The following is a 13,193-nucleotide window of genomic DNA, read 5'->3' on the forward strand; positions in this document are numbered from 1 at the left end:
CTCGCGCGCCTTCGGAGGCGTTCGATGTTGCCCACTGAACTGAGCCAACCCCGAATACCCAGTTATGACCCAGCTGCGGAGGGAGGGGGAAATTCTCTTTCCAGAGCTGCGACTACATCTGGGAAACGGCCAGCTTCGAACAACATGACTCTTCCGCCCATGTCAAGCCCAAATCCACCATCCTCTCGTGGAAGCGCATTGGTAAAAGCGTAGTCGAGTGCGTGCAGTGATAACTACTCCAAGATTCAGCATGACATTCAGAATGAGCATCTATCAAGCTCACTTGTGATATTAGGGTATCTTCTTCGTGATATGGGTATGTCATTGAAGCACCGGCTGCCGCGGCAGCAGACTTCTTCTTGGACATCTTTTTCGACTTCTTTGTTGGTGGTGCCGATTCCCCATCCATAGGGTCATCCTCATCATTAGGTGCACGATAAGTTCTTGATACGACCAAGAAGTGCGAGAATTGGAATGGCTGTCCCTGCCTCATGATGTCAAGGAGTGAAAGTAGCCGTCTGCGTACGTACGCACCCCTTCTTGTGCTGCCTGTACCTCTTGACCGAGCATCTTCCACATCGGCGGAATGATTTGAACAGGCATGTTGATCAACCGCTCGCTCAAGATTAGTCCGACGTCATGTTCCTTGTCCGCAGAGAACAGCGCTTGGAGGGTCTTTTCAAACGCTGGATCGGCAGATGTCTTCGATAACACATAGTCTCGAATCGCTCGTACTGCAGGGTTGTCCTGTACACCCAATTAGATGTTGTGACCACGAGTATAGAGAGGTGTCAAGCGTACCGCATGAACGCGCATGTTAACTACACTGAGTACTGCGAGCGGGTCGCTCTCCTCCCCATCCAACTTGACCGTGCTTCCAATATGCCCTTGGGATATGATGAGATCTGCTAGATCCCTCAGATGCAGCGGTTCTGCATCTGACTGGAAAAGCTGGATAAGTAGACGATGGAATGCTTGGTAATCGATCTCAGTCGGGGAGAAGAAGTCGAAGTCGAGCTGGATTGTGCTCTACCACATATATTAGCAACCAAGACCAATGCTGCATTGGGGAATAAGGCGTACCTCATCGGAGGAGTCTCCGGACTCTTCATCAGACATATGAGGTTCTTTTCTCTTAGACATCTTAAGAGAGCTTGACTTGTTATGGGACAATCGACGAGCACTCAAATTCCAGTCGTGAAATTCAGGCGCTTTTCAGCAGAAAGTTTCCGGTCTTCGCGAAGCTGGTGTCCCTGAAGGTGCACATAACCACGCGGCTCTTGCCGTGACGCACACGATCACCTTCAAAGTAGAAAAGGTTATTCGAAGTCATGGGTTGTGAGTACTTTGTATTTGACATATCCCGGATCTCAAGGACGATGTGCTTTTTGTAGTAACGTTCTCCTCTCTTTGGGCGCGTCTCTTTGGTGCTGCCGAGCTGAAGATCCTCATCCTTGGGCTGGACAATGCTGGGAAGACGACAATCCTGGTGCGCCATTTGAAGGGTATCTTCTGATGATTTGTACTAATGAATATTGAAGTATCGCGTCACTGTACGCTATTTCGTTTCGAAAATGGGCCAATGTTTAAACTTCGGTAGATGGGTCAAGCCATCGAGACTGCACCAACAGTAGGGTCGAATACCGAGATATTCGAGTATAAGAACCTCAAGTTTGCTTTATGGGATATGTGAGCTCCTCTCATCTATAGAAGAGCCCTGTATCTCATATCGGAGGTCAGAGGCGGCCAATCTTCCATCCGTAGCCAATGGGCCCAGTACTTCATTGCTACCAAGGCGGTTATCCTTGTGGTGGACTCGACTGACCCGGCGCGATTGCACGTCAGTCGGGAAGAGCTGCATCGGATATGCGCAGATGAGGTAAGCGTTGTCGAAACGTAGACGCAGTCAAAGTGTTGATCTAGTCAAAAGACACTACGCGACGCGCTCCTGCTTGTGTTCGCCAACAAGCAGGATGTGCCTGGTGCAATGACTGCTGCGAGGGTGAGCGACGGGCTAGCGTTGACAGAGCTAAGGGATCGACAATGGCAAATTGTACGCATCTTATCTGAGTTAGATATTCAGAGATCTGTATGCTAATATTACATCGACAGGTACCGTGTTCTGCCATAACCGGACAAGGGTAAATCCAACCAGATATCAGATGCCTTGATGCTGAAAGATAATAGGTTGTTCGAAGGCTTTGACTGGCTTGTCACCCGACTAGAAAAGCGGTAGGCGTCCTGGGCGCACGTCAGACTCTTCACAATGGACTATCCATGTCTTCACGAGATACCCCATGACTTGATTGTATCCATACAGATTAACTTGACTTGTACGTCGCTATATGCTCGTAGCTAATTCTTGGGGCACCTCGACGAGTATCAGGAGGCTTTCCAGCTGTGATTTGACCTCTTCTTGTAGTGATCCTGTGATCAATGTGAGCGTACGCGCAGGGTTGTTGCAGTAGGATGCGTACGAGCTTCAGCCAGCACGGTCACATACTCGTCATTGACCTCTTTCGTCTCCTTCTGTAGTTGTCGGAATCGTTCCAGCTGAAGAAGGATGAGCAATCGCTATACCAATAACAAGAGAAAATAGCGATTTACTTGTTCATCTTCGTCGGCTTCTGTTGGAAGCGAGTCTATCAGCTCTGACAGCCTCTTCGTCTGCTCAATCAGGTCATGCACTAGCTCTTTCTTGTTCGCTACGAGACCCGTAACAATCAGAGTCATATGCATCCACTGCCCAAGGGCGATGCGCACCTTCGAACTCCTCCTTCGTGTCAGCTCGATCATACTTTTGTGTGACAGGCACATCAGGTCGGAAGGGCAAGAAGTCGGTCCTCTCAGTGAGGTAGTGTATCGAATGTTGCATTATTGTGAACAACTACTGATACAGTAAGCCATCCGCATGTCGGCACAATGTAGAACCTACACGATCGAGCGCATCGTGTACTTGAGTTATTCGGTCCATTGTAAGTGGTGGAATGGTCAACAGACATCCAAGGGACCGTTAATGCCAAGCTAGACTCTCAGAGCCGAGCGTCATTTGTCCGACTCTTTCTGGCCGCGGTGACCTTGGCCGTTCTGTTTTCTAGTCAACGACTTCTGGGCTTCTTATCCTATTGCCCTTCTCAGGCTCAAATCTTCTGTGAAGTCATCGCTATACATGGCTCATCAACCTTTTGTGAAGCCGCGTATTCGCCGTATTCGCCGACGCTACGCATGACTCCATCTACGCGGCTGTGGATGAAGCTCCCCGATATGCGGATACGCCTAGGGATAATCGCTGGACTTGCTTCGTCGGCGAAGACCGCCCGACATCATTCTATGCAACGAAAGGCCGCTTTTCCATATCTGGATGTACGCAAACGGGCCGCAGGCAATGCCAGCGTTGTCCGGAACGTATCCGAAGGACATATTTGACCTTTGCCAGGTCAGGCACGAACAGCGTCAGATCTGCTGAAACTGCGCCCCGTGCACAGGGCTACAATGAGGCCAGCAAGGCGAACGAGGGCATTAAGCTCCCCGGCAAGCATCTGATGATGAACATTTTCTATCGTGGTACCGCTCGGATGGGTCGACCGCTCGTTTCAACTCTACTCCGCCGGCGGCTTTACCTTGTACACTCATTATCGCCGTCAGCAGGATGACATGAACAAACACCTCTGTCCGCGGAGTGGATCTGATTAGTAGCTAAGCATGTCAGCCGCATGCGTTGCATGGATACGCGTGCTGAACAATGTTGTTCCGCGCAAAAGTGCGCGGGCTTCACCTTTCCGTCGCGCTTTGGTCGTGGTCGGTAATCTTGGCCGAAATATAAAATCGTCCACCTCTTTTCAGAGACGTGCAGTTTGGCCTTCAACCATGTCTCACTCTTCCTCCCCAGTCACGATGTTCAAGGCGATGATCCGACGTATGTCTACAAAAGCGGGTATCTCGGAGAAAGAATGGTTCGAGAAGCGACCGAATATGGAGCGTAACCAGCCCTCGCGGACGCGTATCATTATCCAGAGCAACGCGAAGACTCTTCCCTACGGCGAGATAGTCGATATCTTTTACGCCGCACCTTTCGCTCCGAACCGAGCTGTGGCTCAGACACCAGTAGCGCCCGCACAGCCCTCACAGACCTTCTTGCAGGCGGTTGAGACCCGCAGATCGCACTACAGCATTGCCAATTCCTCTCCTATATCTGACATCCGTATCGTTCAAGTCGTCCAACACGCCGTCACCCACGTCCCCAGCTCTTGGAATTCCCAGTCTTCACGTACAATCGTTCTGTTCGGGAATGAACACGCATGGCTCTGGGATACTGTCATCAGTGCTCTCAAGAGGATTACCAGTGGATCCAAGTTCGAAGCTGCGTCTGGGAAAGTCACAGCAAGCATGAAGGCCGGCCACGGTACCGTACTCTTCCTCGAGGATGACGAGGTCATTCGGGACCTCCAACAGCGGTTCCCAACTTACAAGGACGACTTTTCTACTTGGAGCGAACAGACGAGTGGGATGGTGCAGTTCATTACCTGGGTCGCGCTGGAAGAGGAGGGTCTGGGCGCGAATCTGCAGGTACGTTGCGCAAGAGATACGTTATCTCGCGATCTGACACATGGCTGTAGCACTATAACAAGCTCATAGACGCTGAAGTTAGGGATCACTTCAAGATTCCAAATTCCTGGAGACTCGTGGCGCAGATGCCCTTCGGCGAGCCGACCGCAGAGCCTGGAGAAAAGGCGTTTCAGCCTATAGAGCCTAGGGTGAAGGTGTATGGGATATAAGATGATGATATCCGTGTATAGACATAGATTTACTGTACTCTTGCATATGCTTGTGCAGAACTGCACACCGCCAGTATTCTATGTGCCGGAGCCGAGGGCGGAAAACGGAAGCGGGCGAGCGGAACAGCAGGTGACGGCGGAAACCTTGCCTCGTGATGACGTTGAAGAGGCCGGAACCAACCGCGGTGTCCATAGAGCTGTCTCGCCTGCTGTTGCCTCCTGTCCGCCAACTTCTTTGCAAGCGGATCCTCCGGCTGTTCTCGGGCCTTCAACATCGTTATTAACAACTAGTATCGCCCCTTTGTTCTCGACAATCACCCTCGCATATTCACGACTCTCTGCGTTGTATATTATTCTCAGAGACCATCTGTCAAAGATGCGCCTCCTCAGTCCCCTGGTGCTCTTCGTCGCTGGGACCCTCGCGTCGCCTGTATGGCGCGTGCATACGACCTCACAACCATCAACAACACTCGACTGGATCACAAAGTGGTTTTCTGGAGAGACTGCCGCGAGACAAGGAGATGACCCCAACGCAAATTGGCTCTGGGGTTGGGGTTGGACATGGAGCGAGAGTGTCATCACGGTCATGGTATATTCCCCTATTTGTGCCTTGTGTGCAGGGGTATTGACTTGAGCCAGCAGGACAACTCGACAACAACCTTCTCCTCCCGACCTGCTGCATTCGGTCTGCGGATCGTGAATGCACCTGGTCTGTCCGGTCACCTCATCCCAACTTCCCAGCTCCTTCCTCACTGCCCAACTGCCGCCTACTCCTGCCCGAAAATTTGCCCACACTACCCATTCCCTCGGCTGGAGAACGAAGGTTGGATCGCGCTCGTTCAGCGAGGTGAATGCTCCTTCGTCGAGAAGGTGCGCGAAGCCCAGCGGCTGGGCGCAGTCGGCGTCGTCGTAGGAGGGCGAGAGAAGGGTAGAGATGATGACCTCATCACCATGTACTCGCCTGGTGATGCAACCGACATCGGCATCCCGAGCTGCTATGTTACGTACGAGAGCTATAGGGGCTTGATGAACCTCTGGGAGAAGAGCAATGATACCACACCAAGCGGATATAAGGCGCTTGATCTCTTGCTGGGAGAGGACGAGGCTTGGCAATGGTGCGCAGTGCAATTTCAAGTTTTAGTCGTATATGCTAATGGCTGTCCTCGCTGAATAGGCCCGTCTTCACATTCTCCCTTCTCCTACTCCTCCCTTCCATCCTCACCCTTCTCACCCTTGTCGTCCATCGCATCCGCCAGCAGCGCGCCGAAGTCCGGGAACGCGCTCCGGAAGACATAGTTTCCAACCTTCCTACTCGAGTCTGGAACGGTACCCACTGGGACAAGGACGAAACCAGCCATGACATCGAGACTGGCGAAGCGACACCCACCGTAGAGATTGGAAAGCACAAGATGCACTGGGCGTGGTTTGAGACCCAAGTCGAGTGCGCGATCTGCTTGAGCGCGTTTGAGCGCGGCGACCGTGTGCGCGTATTGCCGTGTGGTCATGTTTTCCATATTGAAGAGATCGACGGTTGGCTAGTAAAACAGAAGAAGCTGGTGCGTACATGGCATCCCGTTGTGCAATTTCTGGTCATAACTCTTCCTAGTGCCCGATTTGCAAGACTGATGTCACCCAACCACCTGTCACCCCACCCACATCCCCAAGCATCCGTGCTTTCCCCCGTGCTGTCCATCGTACCGATACCCCCACGGAGCACACACCCCTGCTCGCCGTCCCTGTGTCCCGTGGTCCACCTGCAGCACCGTTCGCTGCCCTTCCCCCTATCCTCCCTGCACCTCTACCTCCAGCCGCGGTCTCACAATCCTCTTCCCCTTCCCCTAACCTTACTCGTGCCACCGCAAGCGAACCGACGACATCCGCTCAGCCTGACACATCTGGGACATAGACAGCTTCTGTACACCCCGACCACCCTAATGATCAGCCATGATGTATAATGTAATGACTCGTTTGGATAGTGTATCATATAGGAATGAGGACACCCCAGTTTGCCTTTTCCACATCGGTGTGTCCAGCTGGCTCCTATCTGATAATGCTATCACTTAAACAGGAGTGCATGCTATTACCGTGCATGTCATGTGCACCTCTACCACTCCGGAGGCCGACGCTAAAATTAACCCTAAGTGTGGTTACCTCTGCTCTTTGGAATCCTTCTATCCAAGTCGATGTATACCCCCTGAATCAAGCAGTTCTCCTAGCGCACAATCCTGGCTCTTGTCCCAAAATCATCTGACCACCGTTCCCGGCATCGAACGGCACTGATATTGGTAGAGCCACCCCCATATGCATACAACACCCGTTCTTGGCACGAACCTTAGTGGGCTCGCACAGCTCCCGAGCCCCAACCCCTGACCACACACCTGGCAGAGAACACGCCGATCCCATCCTCTCCCAGCGACGCTCAAAGCACCCGAAAAACGCTTGGCATCATACACATGCGCCTCCCATTTTCCTAAATCAGGAAAGGCGCGAAATGCGGAATGCCGCTAGCGTGGAAAGGTGAGATCATCCGCCAGAAGAGGGACGTCATCCCCTTGAGCTCGAGCCGTGGGTCACCCACTTGGGCTGGGTCTGGCAGCCAAGCCCTGGGTATAGGACCATACTTGGGAGGTATATAATCCTCGCCCTGCTGAAACGGACTACCTCCCGACCCCTTCACCTTCGCCCACCCAGGTAAAAGCTACAATGGACGATCTCGGAAACGCCCTCCTTAAGAAGCACCATGATGCGCACGTCGCGTACTGGTCCAACGTCGGCGGCGAGGGGTACGACGTGAACCGTTTTGACGAGGGTATGTCCTAACCTCCTCCCATTACCACCCACCCCACATCACGCCAATCACGGCTGGTCCAGCATATATGCGCGTGTTCGAGTCTGGTGCTGATCTCTGATCATAGGATTCCGCGCTGGGTGGCAAGACGCTTGCCAGGGCGCGACAGACGACAGCAAGATGGAAGAGCGCAAGCAGCAGCATATCGCTGGCTGGGGCCCGTCGGACCATATCTGGGAATACGAGCACGGCTACAAGGAGGCTATCACGTACGATTTGGTTGCTAGGGTTTGAACTGCCGCTGACTATGTACAGGGCCAAGAACACTGGCGAGCAGCCTTGAGCGAGAGCGGGATGGTCGACTGCTGTTCAGTAGGATGTGTGTTTGCGAGACTGTAACCAGATTAACAACGAATTGCAATGTGTTCTAGTTCCTGTCATGTCATGTCCATGATCGCCGGTTGTGTCGTCGGACAGAAAGCACGCATATATGCGCTGAGAAACTGCATATCTGCGTTTTGCTGCAAGTGGTGTACAATACAAGTCACTCAAATCATGCTGCCGCCCGTAACCTCGAGCGTATGCCCGCTCACGTAGCTCGCCAGCGGCGAACAAAGGAAGAGCATCGCCCTCGCCGCCTCATCCGCCGTGCCAGCCCTGCCGAGCGGGATGCCCTGGACCATGGGGTTGACCTTTGCGTGGGCGGCTTTGTCAGCGTTCGGGATGCCCAGAGCGATCTTCTGCCCGCCGATCTCCATCGTCGCGCCTGCACCTTTGTCAGCCGTGAGGCGGGTCTGGATGTACCCGTAGGCGACGGTGTTTGCGCGCACGCCGAACGGACCCCACTCTTTTGCGATCGTCTTGGTTAGACCGGTGACTGCTGCTTTGGCCTACAAAGCAAATGAGTATGCTCAGCCTGAATGAAGATACGAGTACTCACAGCAGAATAGTTTGCCTGCCCGACATTCCCGTGCAACCCGGCTACACTACCAACATTGACGATACTCCTATTGGGCACCTTTGCCGCCTGCTCGCCCTTCAACCTCAAGTACGGCGCCGCGGCCCTCACAAGGCGGAACGGCGCGCGAACATGGATCCGCTGGATGATGTCAAACGCGTCATCCGCCATCGTATGCAGCATCTTGTCAAACGTGAACCCGGCGTTGTTGATGATATGGTTCACCTGCCCAAAGGCGGAGATCGTAGCGCTGATGATCTTCTCGGGGAAGTCGTCTGCGCCAACATCACCACCCACGGCGATGGCTTCGCCCCCCGCGGCCTTGATCTCGTCTACGACGAGCTGGGCTTTCTTCTCGTCGAGACTGGGACCTTATTCAGGAAGTGACTACTGCAGGGACCCTAATGCGTACTCGGATACGACGACCTTGGCACCCTCGGCGGCAAATAAGAGCGCCGCGGACCGTCCAATACCCTAAATATCATACATGAGCACCGATCCCTCCAATCGTCCAATCTAGTTGCGAACCTGAGCAGCACCTGTGTGTACAGTCAGCTAAAGACCTGGATAGGCACCGCTAACGCGCACCAGTGATGATCGCCACTTCGCCTGCGAGCAGACCGCCGCCCGCACTCGCACTCAGATGTCCCTGCACCTGCTGCAATCTTGCACTAGCCATTTCGATATTATAGTAAGAGTGAGGGTGGTGAGAGAGACGAGTGAAGGAAGAGAGAGCTTGGGTGATCTTGGTGATCGTGCCCGCTGGAGGCGGGTGATCTCGAGATGCAAGGGAATTAATGGCCGGGTAATGTGATCAGGCTGTCACAGAAGTAGCCGACCTCATCGCCGATCAGCTCGGTGTCGGAGCCGAGGGGATAATCCGATCTTTAGCTCGTCGTCCTCGACGTCCCAGGGCGCGTCGACGGCCACCACGCTGAGCAGGACGTCCTCGTGCCTCTTAGCCGACGTGCATGATGTTCCTCACATACAGTGAGCAGCATGTGGAATACCTCTCCGAAGCTCTGTGGCTTGAAAGGGGAAGATGATCCGACCCCGCGGCTCTTACAACCCGGATCTGGACATGCGACCCGCTCAGCCCTTATCGGCACTCTCTGGGCTGACGTTGTCCTCGACACCCTGCTCATCTTCTGTCTGGTTAACTCTCTGCTAGAGGACTGCGAACGATACGAACTCTCTCTGGGCTGTGGATTGTATTCCTCTGAACTTGGTTGCACGGTGCATGCTGTAGAATGTCTTTCTTGCTCAGGCGTGCGACGCGCCTTCCGATCGGATCGTCCTCTCGTCTACTTACGCGCCACGCCTCGACCTCCCGTCCCTCCGGCCGGAGTGGACACGTCTTCCGACCGTTCGCTGCTGTCGGGCTCCTCTCCGCAGCCGGTCTGGCCGTTCTCGGCGCTACCGCCCCCTCGCGGGAGCCCGAGTCCGCCCCGCCCTCGGGGCCTAGTACGGACCCCAATCCCCTCACGTCGACCTCCATCGCCAGAGTACCTTTCGGCCAGTTGGTACGCAGCTACTTCGTATACACCACACTCACTTTCCCGTTCGTGGTCGACTATGCACCTGGATTTCTCGAGTTCCTTATCAAGATACCCGTCGTGCGCAGTATAACGCTGTTCGGCGTCCGGCGCACCTTCTTCGCTCAGGTGCGTGTCGTGCCCCCTCTATATCTACTAAATCTAATATGGATGCCCCAGTTTGTAGGCGGTGAGACAGCCGAGGAGCTCCTACCCCTCATGAGCGACCTGCGCCTCCAGAACAAGGCCAGCATCCTCACGTACAACGTCGAGGTTGACGAAGCGCCTGGGGCGGAAGCCCAATGGAAACGGAATATCGAAGAGACCAAGAGGAGCATCGAGGTGATGGGGCAGTATGCAGCGGGTGAAGGCGGGATTGTCGCTATCAAATTGGTACGTGCCTCCCGTATGGTCCCAGGTATCGTATACTGAGTATTTGCAGACCGCGCTCGTACCCCATGCGAGCGCGTTGGAGAACATCTCTCAGTACCTGCTTGCGAACCGCAAGTCCTCCACCGTACAGTATCCCGGCACTCCCGAGCAGCTCGATGTCGCCGTGCTCCAGGGTACGGCGAAGGGTCTCCCTCCTCCGCCAGCAGCGGACATCGCCGAGATCCGGGAGATGTACGCTGGTGCGCGAGAGATCGCACGTACGGCAAAGGAGTACGACATCAAGCTGCTTGTCGATGCCGAGCACACGTGGTTCCAGCCCGTGGTGGACGCGATCACGCTCGCCCTGAGCCAGGAATTCAACACTCGTCCAACACACGGATCGTTCTTCGGCCCATCCCCGCCCAGGGCAGTGGTATATGGCACATATCAGAGCTACCTGCGTCGGAATCCGGAGCACGTGTGCGCACAGCTGGACCTGGCCAAAGCAGGCGGCTACGCACTCGGTGTCAAGCTCGTCCGCGGAGCGTATCATGGGCAAGAACTCGCGCATGCTAAGGAACGGGGAATGCCTGCACCCGTGTGGGCCGAGAAGCCCCAGACGGACGAATGCTACAACAGTGTAGCACGCGTTGTGCTTAGGGACATCGCTGCGAACAAGGGGAGGAGCGGTACCGCGGTCGTGTTTGGCACCCATAACCGGGAGAGCGTGGAGACTGTCCTAGATGGACTGACAAAGGAGGGACTAGTGATCGAGGAGCAAGGGGGCAGGTTGCGCATGAAGCCAGAGGCCGAGGGACGCGTCGCCGTCGCCCAGTTGTACGGTGCGTCATTTTCCCGATGTTCTGTAGTGCTCCCGCTGTGTGCGGGACCGAGGCGACAAATAGTCCGTACGTGAAGCGACGAGTCTGACGCGATACAGGCATGCACGATAATTTGACCGACTATGTCGCCGAGCGACTCGTTGCCAGCAAGCCCGTGGCGACGAAGTGTATTCCCTATGGGATCATTGACGAGGTCAGTTGTCTTGACGGACCATTCCTCTTCCTCCCTTCGATCCGGAGACTTATGGATGAGAACAGGTCATGCCCTACCTTGGTCGGAGGGCGATAGAGAACAAGTCCGTCCTCGGTGGCACTGGGGGCGCTTCAGAGGAACGTAGACGGATGGGAGCTGAGCTCTGGCGCAGGATCAAGCGGAATGTGGCTCTTTGATCTTCAGAGTTATGCGGTTTCTGTAAGAGGGTTGGGGTCAATGCAAATAGTTCGTTTTTGCTTTCTTTTCTATTTCGAGCCAATAACTGAATTTGGGAAGGATAATGCTAGAAAGTTCGTGGACGTTGTTAGGACTGAACATCAATGCGTTCTTCTATGTCTCGTGATCTTGTTATTGGGCTTGATTAGGAACCGACTGTCTTTTCTGTGGAAGATCCTGATTCATCCCCTGCAGAGCTAGGATCGTGTTGGTTCCCGATTCAATCCTGAATGACGACATCTTATCATCACGAAGACACACGAATAACTTGCTCCCCCGGACGGTTATATCTTCGGCGCTGCCGGCATTGATCAATTGGTTCATAACCGCGTGGGGCGATTATATTGGAACGCGAACCTGGAAATACTGGTTTTGGCAGTTTGATACTCCAAGACGACCAAGTTTCTATGCTCTTCTTTGGTCGTCTAGCTGATGCTTACTTCCTCGGGAAATTCGCTTTTACATCTCCGCGGTACCGTCAATCCTTCTGTTACCTCTAGCTAGGAAGAAACAAAAAGGCTGCTACTTTACCGCATCGGGCTGGAAGCACACTGGAATTGAGGCGGCCAACCTTAGGGTAGATTCCAATTTTCAGGACGTGGTCACGGTAAGCATGAGGGCCACCACCGACGAGTCAAATCTCGGGCCCGAGGTACAAATAAGCATCAAGACGCTCAGTCATGTCCACAATACAGGGAACAATATGCATGCTTGTGTCTGGCTCTGCATATCAATAATCTCGTCCAGTTTTGGCCGTGGCTGTCTCAACCGGACCCATTGTCACCCTCGACTTCAGGACATTCAGAGGATCTACAATACCGCGACCGGTACCGATTCTTTTCTTGGTCTTCCGTTCGTAGCCCCGCCGGTCGGCGCCAATCGACTGTTCCTCCCCCAACCGATCAATGTTCAGTTTGGGTCCACAATCCAAGACGCGACCGTTGCTCCGAGGGACTGTCCCCAGCAGAATGCTGTGAATGTTACTTTACCGCCCCAACTGGCTAACTATAGCAGCATCATTGTTGTCCAGCACTCCGGTGCCGGGGTCTGAAGACTCTTTGTGAGCATATATTCCTTGCATACATGGCATCAGCTGTTGTGGCGCTGATGCCCGATGCAGGTACTTGAACATCTACCGAACTAGCACGGCGACACCATCGTCTAAACTTCCGGTGATCTATTTCATTCTCGGTGTACGCGATATTCTTACACTGTTCGAACATACTCCGATGTTAAGGTAGAGTGGATTTTCAATTGGCGGTGCCTCTGTGTTCAACGGCACCAACATTGTCAGCCAATCTATTGCCATGGGCCAAGACCTCATCATGGTCATTGGAAAGCATGCGTTGGATGATTCCCAGTATAACAATACCTCATCTGAGTCCTGGCTATCGACTATCGGCATGGGGATGGCTTCCGGGGCAAGAGGCACAAGACGCAGGAATCCCCAACCTCGGACTGCTGGATCAAGTGAGAGATCGCACGCTTGCGCG

General features: G+C 53.9%; 7 protein-coding genes across 7 annotated transcripts; 5 read left to right on the forward strand and 2 right to left on the reverse strand.

Moving 5' to 3' along the window:
- Nucleotides 1–62: 62 nt before the first annotated feature.
- DACRYDRAFT_110355 (uncharacterized protein) lies at nucleotides 63–1,119 on the reverse strand (the record flags this gene model as incomplete). Its single annotated transcript, XM_040769042.1, has 5 exons — nucleotides 63–233; nucleotides 284–484; nucleotides 535–747; nucleotides 802–1,029; nucleotides 1,084–1,119. The coding sequence occupies 5 exons, from the start codon at nucleotides 1,117–1,119 to the stop codon at nucleotides 63–65; spliced, it is 849 nt and encodes a 282-aa protein (XP_040625927.1).
- Nucleotides 1,120–1,331: 212 nt separating this feature from the next.
- Nucleotides 1,332–2,834, forward strand: DACRYDRAFT_118319 (ARF/SAR; the record flags this gene model as incomplete). Its single annotated transcript, XM_040770561.1, has 11 exons — nucleotides 1,332–1,338; nucleotides 1,395–1,489; nucleotides 1,542–1,553; nucleotides 1,601–1,689; nucleotides 1,741–1,879; nucleotides 1,931–2,053; nucleotides 2,113–2,141; nucleotides 2,188–2,427; nucleotides 2,478–2,553; nucleotides 2,608–2,705; nucleotides 2,764–2,834. The coding sequence occupies 8 exons, from the start codon at nucleotides 1,332–1,334 to the stop codon at nucleotides 2,234–2,236; spliced, it is 543 nt and encodes a 180-aa protein (XP_040625928.1). The 3' UTR covers nucleotides 2,237–2,427; nucleotides 2,478–2,553; nucleotides 2,608–2,705; nucleotides 2,764–2,834.
- Nucleotides 2,835–3,867: 1,033 nt separating this feature from the next.
- DACRYDRAFT_90643 (Nitroreductase) lies at nucleotides 3,868–4,775 on the forward strand (the record flags this gene model as incomplete). Its single annotated transcript, XM_040776961.1, has 3 exons — nucleotides 3,868–3,979; nucleotides 4,109–4,566; nucleotides 4,617–4,775. The coding sequence occupies 3 exons, from the start codon at nucleotides 3,868–3,870 to the stop codon at nucleotides 4,773–4,775; spliced, it is 729 nt and encodes a 242-aa protein (XP_040625929.1).
- A 350-nt stretch (nucleotides 4,776–5,125) lies between these two features.
- On the forward strand, nucleotides 5,126–6,697 carry DACRYDRAFT_24114 (transferrin receptor ectodomain apical domain-containing protein). The gene is made up of 4 exons (XM_040773551.1): nucleotides 5,126–5,364; nucleotides 5,415–5,890; nucleotides 5,950–6,331; nucleotides 6,382–6,697. Exons 1-4 carry the CDS (start codon nucleotides 5,152–5,154, stop codon nucleotides 6,679–6,681), a joined length of 1,371 nt encoding a protein of 456 aa, XP_040625930.1. The 5' UTR covers nucleotides 5,126–5,151; the 3' UTR covers nucleotides 6,682–6,697.
- A 461-nt stretch (nucleotides 6,698–7,158) lies between these two features.
- Nucleotides 7,159–7,994, forward strand: DACRYDRAFT_24115 (uncharacterized protein). Its single transcript, XM_040773552.1, has 3 exons — nucleotides 7,159–7,584; nucleotides 7,691–7,832; nucleotides 7,879–7,994. The coding sequence occupies exons 1-3, from the start codon at nucleotides 7,479–7,481 to the stop codon at nucleotides 7,904–7,906; spliced, it is 276 nt and encodes a 91-aa protein (XP_040625931.1). The 5' UTR covers nucleotides 7,159–7,478; the 3' UTR covers nucleotides 7,907–7,994.
- A 61-nt stretch (nucleotides 7,995–8,055) lies between these two features.
- Nucleotides 8,056–9,200, reverse strand: DACRYDRAFT_118322 (short-chain dehydrogenase/reductase SDR; the record flags this gene model as incomplete). Its single annotated transcript, XM_040770562.1, has 5 exons — nucleotides 8,056–8,453; nucleotides 8,504–8,885; nucleotides 8,934–8,995; nucleotides 9,050–9,060; nucleotides 9,110–9,200. The coding sequence occupies 5 exons, from the start codon at nucleotides 9,198–9,200 to the stop codon at nucleotides 8,112–8,114; spliced, it is 888 nt and encodes a 295-aa protein (XP_040625932.1). The 3' UTR covers nucleotides 8,056–8,111.
- Nucleotides 9,201–9,653: 453 nt separating this feature from the next.
- DACRYDRAFT_24117 (FAD-linked oxidoreductase) lies at nucleotides 9,654–11,691 on the forward strand. Its single transcript, XM_040773553.1, has 5 exons — nucleotides 9,654–10,185; nucleotides 10,237–10,449; nucleotides 10,499–11,270; nucleotides 11,369–11,463; nucleotides 11,529–11,691. The coding sequence occupies exons 1-5, from the start codon at nucleotides 9,772–9,774 to the stop codon at nucleotides 11,658–11,660; spliced, it is 1,626 nt and encodes a 541-aa protein (XP_040625933.1). The 5' UTR covers nucleotides 9,654–9,771; the 3' UTR covers nucleotides 11,661–11,691.
- The last annotated feature ends 1,502 nt before the right edge of the window (nucleotides 11,692–13,193 follow it).

The sequence above is a fragment of the Dacryopinax primogenitus genome (assembly GCF_000292625.1).
Source record: "Dacryopinax primogenitus strain DJM-731 SS1 chromosome Unknown DACRYscaffold_17, whole genome shotgun sequence".
NCBI classification, from domain to species: Eukaryota; Fungi; Basidiomycota; class Dacrymycetes; order Dacrymycetales; family Dacrymycetaceae; genus Dacryopinax; species Dacryopinax primogenitus.

Coding starts and splice junctions, on each gene's coding strand:
- DACRYDRAFT_24114 (XM_040773551.1), top strand. CDS start 5,152: ATGCGCCTCCTCAGTCCCCTGGTGCTCTTCGTCGCTGGGACCCTCGCG. Junction 5,365..5,414: donor AGAGTGTCATCACGGTCATG/GTATATTCCCCT, acceptor GACTTGAGCCAG/CAGGACAACTCGACAACAAC. Junction 6,332..6,381: donor TAGTAAAACAGAAGAAGCTG/GTGCGTACATGG, acceptor AACTCTTCCTAG/TGCCCGATTTGCAAGACTGA.
- DACRYDRAFT_24115 (XM_040773552.1), top strand. CDS start 7,479: ATGGACGATCTCGGAAACGCCCTCCTTAAGAAGCACCATGATGCGCAC. Junction 7,585..7,690: donor CGTGAACCGTTTTGACGAGG/GTATGTCCTAAC, acceptor CTCTGATCATAG/GATTCCGCGCTGGGTGGCAA. Junction 7,833..7,878: donor GGCTACAAGGAGGCTATCAC/GTACGATTTGGT, acceptor GACTATGTACAG/GGCCAAGAACACTGGCGAGC.
- DACRYDRAFT_24117 (XM_040773553.1), top strand. CDS start 9,772: ATGTCTTTCTTGCTCAGGCGTGCGACGCGCCTTCCGATCGGATCGTCC. Junction 10,186..10,236: donor GGCGCACCTTCTTCGCTCAG/GTGCGTGTCGTG, acceptor TGGATGCCCCAG/TTTGTAGGCGGTGAGACAGC. Junction 10,450..10,498: donor GGATTGTCGCTATCAAATTG/GTACGTGCCTCC, acceptor GAGTATTTGCAG/ACCGCGCTCGTACCCCATGC.